Source organism: Meleagris gallopavo, chromosome 14 (assembly GCF_000146605.3).
Source record: "Meleagris gallopavo isolate NT-WF06-2002-E0010 breed Aviagen turkey brand Nicholas breeding stock chromosome 14, Turkey_5.1, whole genome shotgun sequence".
Taxonomy (NCBI): domain Eukaryota; kingdom Metazoa; phylum Chordata; class Aves; order Galliformes; family Phasianidae; genus Meleagris; species Meleagris gallopavo.
The window spans coordinates 14,055,066-14,064,238 of NC_015024.2; the positions used below are offsets into that span (position 1 = coordinate 14,055,066).

At 37.6% G+C, this 9,173-nt stretch overlaps 1 protein-coding gene across 4 annotated transcripts in view; it reads left to right on the top strand.

Annotated features, from left to right (window-relative positions):
- Positions 1-9,173, top strand: part of SLC25A26 (solute carrier family 25 member 26) — an 85,355-nt gene that overhangs the window by 20,070 nt on the left and 56,112 nt on the right. For all 4 annotated transcript variants that reach the window (XR_795191.3, XM_010718698.3, XM_010718697.3 and 1 more), the window contains one exon: positions 542-589. Coding sequence is in view for 3 of the 4 variants with exons in the window: in XM_010718698.3 (XP_010717000.1) it covers positions 542-589 (48 nt within the window). In the remaining variant the exon portion in view is untranslated. The remainder of the gene's footprint in view (positions 1-541; positions 590-9,173) is intronic.

The following is a 9,173-nucleotide window of genomic DNA, read 5'->3' on the forward strand; positions in this document are numbered from 1 at the left end:
AAAAAACACAAGGAATTGTCCTATAAGATATTAATTGTGTATGTACTTTTCAAATGATTTTTAATTGCTTTGTGTTACCAGCTGGTTAAAAATGCAAAGTATTTGTCTTGGTAAAATCAAAGGCAAGGAGATGGATATAAGATGTCATCTTATGTGTTCATTTTGCATAGATTACTGAAGTGGAAGAGGAGTAGCTTCAAAATGTGTGAGATAATGGATACTTGCCAAACATTAGGCAAGTAGAGTTTGATGTAATGTTACTGTGCTAGCTTGCACTTTTAGTTTTAACTGTGAGGTATATTTTCTTCTCTATAACTGATTATTCTGGACAGTGCTCTTTGAAATGAACATAAAACCCACCAGCACTGTAATTGAGAGAATACAATATACATAAATATGTTATAATCAATACAGTCAATTTGTAAGAAGCTCAGGTCTGACACCTGATAAGGCTGCAGTACTTGCTTTGTAATCACCAATAAATTGTGGTCTTTGGCAAACTAATTCTCTCTAGCTGATGCTTTCTTTTGTTGGTTTACAGGGTATTCAAGGACTTTATCGAGGTTATAAAAGCACGGTGTTAAGAGAGGTAAATACACTTGTCTTCTTTAAACATTGATTCTTTTGCCTTGCTTTTTGTTTACTAACAAAAAGTAATAGCAGTACAGTTGAGTTCAGTTGCTCTAACCATAATCTGTAAGTACTAGCATATTTCATCCTAGGTGAGTTACCAGCCTCTAATTTAAATAGAATCTGATAACGTGCATTAGAAGGACCTATGATACATACATCTACTCTCCTGTCACTTACTTGTGTTCCTGCTCAATTGTTACAGTGTGGAAATGTATTTGTTAATGTGATGAAAACCATAAAGTACTGGAAACATCCTCGAATCCTGTGGTTGCATTTTGTGAAGTATGAATGCCAAGAATGGTGAACTGGTAGTGTGAAGCCAAGTTTGGCACAGACAGATTTAGACTTTAAATGTGTTTGCCAGCAGGTGCCAAGAGATTTTGTCATTTCTATGTAGGAAGGATTGTGCACACTCTTTCCTCTGCCCTCCAAATGTGTGAAAGAAATGCCTTTAGTCATCCAGTCTGTGGATGTGATGTGGTGTCACTTAACTCCAAGTCAGAAGTACTTCACTATTGGCAAAAAAAAAAAAAAAAATTGAGCTAAAAATATTTTGGCATTCTTGACAGGAAAATAGTTTCTAAACTTCAAGTCTCTTCATAAATGTGCTACCCATTGCAGGCTTAGTGTCATACAAGTGTTTGATACCCTATGTGAACTGAAGAGACCAATTACAAAAGAAGTAGAAAAGCTCACTTGTAGTGTTTTGTTGCCCCGGTTTGGGCACACTGAATTTGATGTGTGGGCAGAAGCTCTGATCCTGTTGTTGGTGGTGTGTGCCCTCGTGGCTTCAGTTGTGAATTTAGCTTTTGTTGGTGCTTTCTCATGCATCTGGAACTGTGGCAACTGAGATCTCTCCACAGAAGCCTCCATGCAGGCTGATGGCATTTGCTTCTCTGACTTCAGATTTTTGAATGTGGTGTCTAAGTGACTTCTTAACAACTCTTGTTTATCACATGTTATTACCCCTTATGATTTCCTTGAAACTTTGTTTGTTTTTTTATATAAAAAACATTTCCTAACAGTAACGTAACATTTCTATAAAATATACATGGTCTTTTCTGGGCTGTTTCATATTAACCAGTGTGCAGAGATTTCTTTTGTCCACTGACATACACCAATGCATCCAAACTGCTTAGAAAATTGTATCTCAGGAGGTCATCTCTTGACAAAGTGGAAGTTGCACCTTTAGTGCCCTTAAATAAAGAGACAAGGTGTGCTTCTTTTGAAAACATAGCAGCTGCTTCTCATAAAGTATTCTTTACTTACTGTGCTCAGTGTGAAATGTGGAGATTTGCTCTCTTCTTATATAACTCAACCAAGTAAGTCAGAGTTGGATTATTTTTTTCTTTTTTCCAGACCTGTTGGCTCTGTTACATTGATCACAAAGCTAACTGCAGAGGCTTTTAAGCCTGTATTCAGTAGCTCTACTTTAAAAAGCCTTTCTTCATACTAAAAATTGTTTTCTTAGATCTTGTTGCAATGCAGCATAAAGATGGATATTACCTAAAATAAAAAAAATCCCACATTTAGTATTTCCTAAAGTGCTGAGAAATGACAATGCACTGCAGTTTATTTGAGCACTTCTGAGCGTTCCAAAAATTAGTTATTTTTACAGAAATGACACCTGCTTTTCTGAAATGCAACCCTCACCATAGCTTCATCCTGTACTTATTTTCTGGCTCACTAAACATGTGTTGTTCGCTCCGATTTCATTTGAAGATGGGCAAAAAAAGGCCAGCAAGTCATCTTGATTTCTCTGAGGAGTTCTGAATAAATGAATAAATTTAGATGCCATTGAATACAGATTTTGCATACTAACAGGTAGATAAAACACATGGTTACAACTGGGTACTATTCTCCTTAAAATTTGTTTTGACATATGTCAGGGTGGTAATTAATTTGCAGATCATATTCATGGCACAGTGTGTGACCCTGCAAAGATAACTTTGTTTACTCAAAATGGCAGCACTTTGTTGGAAATTTAATGGGGTCCTCTCCATTATGTATATTCATAAAAGATCCTTCAGAACTGATTTGTGTTGAAGTATTGCTTTTTGGGTAAATCTGTCCAATGGAATGAGAAATAAACGATTACCAAATGAAATGTGCTTTCTTTTCAAAATGAAACAAATTGTAAGTGATGTTTTTAAAAATAAAATGAAATACAATCTTTGAATTTAACACCCTGTTAAGACCACTGCATTTTTAGACACTAAATATTGTAAAGCAATGTCCATTCAAGTAAGAACTGAGTACTGAACTTTTAGCTTGAAATAACGTAAGCCTGGTGTTTAATCTTGATGTTTTTTCCCCTCTATTTTAATACACTTCTTTAGGGAAAGGCTCTATTTTCAGATAAAAATCTGTATTTGTTATTGGACTCATCCTGGTAGCTGCACAGCATATGCAGACTCCAGCTGAATTTTATGCTTATAGATTTCATTTGTATGTGTAGGTTCTTTACTTAGGGAAACCCCTCTGTTTAGTTCCAGTGGAGTGCATTTTTGGTTAGAAGGATTTCAGTGTACTGCTTTTCATTTAAAAAAAAAAGTAATAGAAGCAGCTGTGAGTACTGATGCTTTGAAAATAGTGAGCTTCTTGCACTGACGAAATTACCAAGCCAGATTTTAAGAAAGGTTTAATTGTTGCATCAGGGTAAGGTTTTGCATGTTGCATAAAGCAGGTCTCAGTGTCTGGACAAAGATCTGTTTGCCAGTTGCTTGGAAATGAGCCTCATTGTTTATAAAGGGAATGCAATCTTGAAATCTCTTCTTTTTCCATAGTATTTGTCTCTTCAAGGCAGCTTTACTGTGTTCTGGATAATTTGCATTAGGAGTTGTGCTGCTTCTCTTCTGGTGTGGGAGTTGTTTCCTCATTTGATTTTTTTTTTTTCTTTCATTTTTATTCATTTGTCTCCTTCTCATCAGGCAACTTTCTGTGCAGACAGATAGTAAAAAAGATAAAAGGTAGCTAACTATGTAGTGCTATTTGGAATTATCTTTGTTTGAGTTAACCTCTGTGGAGAACAAAGCATGAGTGCATGCTTGGAAGTTTTGGCTGTGACTTTTTCACCTACTCTGAATTACCAACCCGAAAATCTAAGTGGGATCAAGGTATGGAGTTGCATTCTGTTTGCAGTAATAGCCTTAAAGACGCACCCATCCTCTAAGAGGAGATTTCTTGTGACAAAGCACAATATGCCAGTATGGTTATTAAGTGCCTTACTAAGACTTTGAATAAATGGTAGAAATTTGAGGCTGTGAAAAGATGTAGAATTCTCATGATGTCATTTCCAAAGCAAATCAAAGTGGAAATCATCCTTTCCTGGGGACAAAGTGTACCACCAGCATGCGCTGGTGTGGAAACTGAATCATGCTACCAAGAGCAGGCAATGAACAGGTAAAAAGATATTTGTTTTCCACAAGAAAAAGTTGGTTTGTAAAATCTTCTGCCATCTTATAATGAGACAGGAGTAGACTGTAAATGCACTGTAAATCCTTTAGAATTTCTTAATGGGGATGTATTTCTGCTGCTGAGATCTTATATAAGCAAATGGAGCCAGATTTTTAATTCCTGCATAATTCATTTTATTAACTATGACCAAGTAGAACATCTGTTAAAATTCCATAATGTTCAGTTCATGGGAAAAAGACAGAAACCCGTGAGTTCTCTTTGGAGTTTTTCCATTTCCATTAATGTTACAGGACCCTAACAGATGTCTTAAAGGATGTTATTATGAATGAGAAGACAACACAGGAGAAAATGAAGTGCCTTGTCCAGTTTCCCCATGTGTGGTAGTTTGCTGCACAGTGAGTTACTTTACTCTTTACTTATCTGTATGTTCAGCTTTGTGCAAGCTGTGCCACAGTAAAACATTGTCTCTTCTGCTGTGTGGTACTGTGGAAGTGTTTGGGAGAATTGAGTGGATGTTTAGTGTAGCTTTAATTTGTCACTTCCAAAGACAGGGCAGATGAGCTGAGCCCTAGCCCAGAGGAAGACTGGGAAGGAGTTAAAATGCATACCAAATTATTTCTTCAAAGACAGAGGAGATGGAGGACTGAATCTTTATAATTCTTCCTATGTGATGATTTGAAAGGAGGAACTTGCAGAAAAATTACTGACAAACAAAAAACAAAAATCTCTTAAATGTCTTACCTCTCACTTTCTCCCAGGTAGTATCTGAAACTGCTGGAAGCAAAATGAGCCTTAAAGATGCACCTGCTGCATTTTCTGATGTTTCAAGTTTTGATGAAGAAAGAATGCTGAGGATGTTTCATATAAAAATGTGGAACCCAGCTGAGATATGTTTAAACATTGTTGACCAAGCCAGAGAGGGAGTCTCTTAGGGTTTGAGCTCAGTAGAGAACAGTCTGCAAACAGGGAGCCTAGTTTGTTTATCCACTAGAGGTAGTTCTGCATGCTTTTCTTTTGTTAGGACATCTTTGTGTAAATATCCTGTTCTCTTAGCTGTTAAGTTGTTGGTTTTTTTTTTTAAAGTTGATCTCTGCTGTAGGACAAAAAGAATGTTATTAAGATGTTCTTTTTCTTGCACAATTAAATCTTTGATCTTCTATCGTTCTCTGTATTATAGAGCAGATGTCGATAGAAATAGGCAAACAGGACACTATCTTAATACAATATTTGGAAAAAGAAACATCCTCTCTAATGGAATATGTGCAGTGTCTGCCTTCTGTTACCTTCTGAAAAAGTGGCCTAGCTTTACTTTATTTTGTGGTTCTGGAGATTTGCCAAGGCACTTTACCAAGCAGGATCCATAGGACTTGGTTTTTGACTTCTGCTGGGCAACCAGCATTTCTTAGGCTTCAGTGTTTCCATACAAAACAGCAGCCATCCCATGAAAGGGATGGGAACTACAAAAACTGATTGAGTAGCTGGTCCCTACTTTGTGGAAAACCATGCAGAAGTTCTGTGAGATGATTAATAGGAGGACAGTTGGGGGGGTGGGAGGGGCAAAAACCAAAACCCTCTGCTTCCCTCCCAGCTCTTTACCCCTTTGTCTGTTTGTTTTTTGCAAAGTGTATCACTAGAGTTGTATCACATACCTGGTAGAACACTTGTATCTTTCTAGATAGCTATATTCAATGGATTTTTGTTTTGGAAGGTAAAGAAGTGCTGAAAGGAATTATTGTGTGTAAGAGCAGGAGACAGCTCCATGAATTGGTGTAAGGGCTCATGGCCTGGAACCCCAGTGAAAGTAAAGAAGAAACAATTCTCCTATTTTTGTGGGTTGTTCTATGTATTCATTACTTTCTCCCAGTAAATGCAAGAGCAGTATTTGGAAATGAAAATGGAAATCTAAAAGGACACATAAAAAATACTTCTGCAGACTGCAAAATAAACCTACTTTTTCTGATTTACTATTTTTGGGAACTAGGTTATGTGACTTGCCTGAAAGATAAATAAACTTGCCAGGATGGGCAGAGATGGAGAGTAAATTTCTTATTGTAAGGTATGGGGGGGGCAGAGTTTGTTTGTCAGCTGTGTGCAGCGATCTGGGACTTTTTCCAGTCGAATGCCCTCTTTTCCTCAGGCCGGTTGCAACATCCGTATTCACTTCTAAGGCTGAGTGCAACCATTCTTGCTGCCACTGATTTACCAGTAGTGCTTACAATTGTGGGGTCCCTCAGACATCAGTGGTTATCTTCAGATGAAGAGACTTTATGTGGAGTGTACTTGGAAACGTACAGCCTTGCATGTGGGGTCTGTGAACAGACAACGTTTCTGAAAACTACACGCACCAAAAATACCTTATGTGATTTGATAATACAGATTCTTTTCAAATTAAAGTGTATGCAAGTGGAGTCTTGCAGGAAGCATATTTTACTTCATGCTTGAAATTGAGGTACTGTTTCTCTTCTCAAAGCAGCTTACTGAAGCGTTTTTGCAAGCAATGTTTTCTGCAGCATTCATGATGTAGGAATGTATTTTGTGGGTCAGTAGTGACATTGTGGGCAAGAAAAAGTTGGGAGAATGCCGAACTTTGTTCTGGTTTTCTTCATGCTACAAGGTTTTTGTTGTTGTCGTTTATTCATTTGTTCTTAAAGAATCTAAGAACTGGTTGTTTTTTAAATTGGTAGTGCTTTTTTTGTTTGTTTGGCATTGGTTTGAAGAACATATTCCACATGCTATCTGTAGAGGAGAATATTATGTGAACATTATATTCCCCTGCTTTATTTCCTCGCCTAAATAAATTCATTTGTGGCAAAGGATTGGGAAGTAGTTACAAATCCCTCATGAAGGGGAACACATGGAAATAAACCCTTTCCCTGACATAAATGGGTGACTGTAGCAGGAGGGAGGACAGGCAACAGAAGACTTCTCATGGTTTAAAGAGAAAAAAAAGAAAAAAAAAAAGAAAAGGCTTAAAGAGGTAAAGGTAGTAGGTAGCAAATATAATTGATTGTAAGAAGTACTTCTTAAAAGTATTAAAAAGAGAATGCTATGTGGTGGTGTTACTGAATGAATAACACTGAAGCTTTCCAAGGCAAATTAAATATATTAAATGAATAACTCTATCTTCATTTATTGTAGCCTGATAACACGACGCTGGAGTCATGTCACGTCTGGTAGGGTTAGATAGCTGCACCTACTTCTGTAAAATTTGGCTGCCCTTAACACTTGTGACTGTTTAAGGGCAAAAAGAAAGAATCAAATAAACTTATGGGATTTTTGGCTGAGTGGTTGATTTTGATTCCACAGCTACATTCCACTATGAGACAGGCAAAATACAGTTGCCCAGTTCTTTCTGCAGTTTGAGTGGGAGACAAGACTTCCCGTTTTACTAAGTTGTATTGCAATCCTGCAGATGGCTGAAGAGTTGCCAGGCTCTATCTGGTGAAGACTGCATTTCGTTTGTGGGTGAAGCAATTTGTGTTTGTCTGTGCTGAAGCAGGTTGTTATCTAACCATAAAAAAGATAGGAGTGTGTGTGGCATATCTGTTTATATAAAGTCTGTACAAAGACATGTGCATGCATATACATGTAAAATATGATTTTGTTTTTAATAGTATCTTGTAAAGGGTCTTGTTTGTAAGGCAAATAGTTATATAGGCATATATGATCGGTCTGGAACAACAAGCAGATTAGCAATATGGAACTGGCTTTCAAGGGTGAAATTCTTTCCTGAAGTAGACAAAAAAGGCTTTCATAGTGAGAGATTTCCTTGCAGAATTATACTGCTGTCAGCATTAATAGCAGTTATCTGGTTTTTGTACTTTTGGCTGCTATTACCTGTTTTCTTTGCATCTGCTGAAGAACAGAAGAATCATCAATCCAAGATCAAAAGCTTTTCCCCAAAATTCCTTGCATGATGTTATCACAATTGGGAGTTCTGCTTTAATACAGTGTCTGCTCTGGTCAAGAGATGTGCATGGGGACTCAAGGGAGTAGTGAGAGTCCTGGGGAGCAGGCTTGGTGTGGGACCAGAGCCCAAGCTGTCTGCTTTCTGCTTGGCCTGGAGCTCAGCACTGGCTGAGGGCCTCTAATACTTACAAGCCTCCAGCCACAAATTGAGCAGGGGCTGTTGTTTTGTTCTCTCTTTTAACAGAACAGTGATATTTGTCAAGTTCTGTAACGTGTTGAAATAGATGAGCAAGAGGGAGGTGTTGGGCATTGACACACGAGCTCTACTGATTTGTTTAGGGGAGTCCCCTCCTTACTGCTGGGAGGTCAGCACCTCTGTGGTACTGGCTTTGGGGGAAGTCTTAGCCTTTGAATTATCATTTGTGCAAACTATCAAAGGCAACGGCGATCATGATTTCTCATCTGTAGGTACAACAACAGAGTTGGAGGGATGTAGCTAAAGCATGTATAAGAGAAGGAGATTAAAATCGATGCTGAAACCACGCTTCATTTAACCACAAATCATTCCACCCAAATCTGGTGCATTGCTAGATTTTATATCTATATACATATATACATATATATTTGTATAATATTTGCTCTGTTGTTATGAGGTGTGTGTATATATACATGTTACATGTAAGTAGGCACTGAGAAGCTGAAATCAAAATGCAAAGATTATAGGCGAAGATGGGGGGGGGGAAAAGAGGGGGAATTAAAAGAAGACCAGCAACAGAGCTTATGTAGTTTATCCCAGTTCGGATAATGTTGTGGAATTATCACAGTTCAGATAATGTTGTGGAATACTGGCTAGAGAGGCTCTTGGGTCAGCTGGCTATGAGAATATTTCTTTGCAGTAGTTAACACAGAGTCTAACTTATTTTCTAGAAGGAAATAGAACTTGATTTCAGTGTCGTGAATGTAGGACAAATGACTTCTCCAGGAAAAAAAGAAAATGCTGTAAGTCATACCCAGCTACAGCACATACCAAGGGCCAAATTTAGCTAGTTTTAGCTAACTGAATAGGACGAACAACTTAGCTTTTTCTTTTTTTTTTTTTTTGGAGGGAAATCTTGAGAGTGCACTAGCAATCAACCTTACAATAAACATTTTGTCTGGCTGATGGCAAAGAAGTTAATTTTGGGCATGGGAACTTTTGCTTCTATTTAAAATAA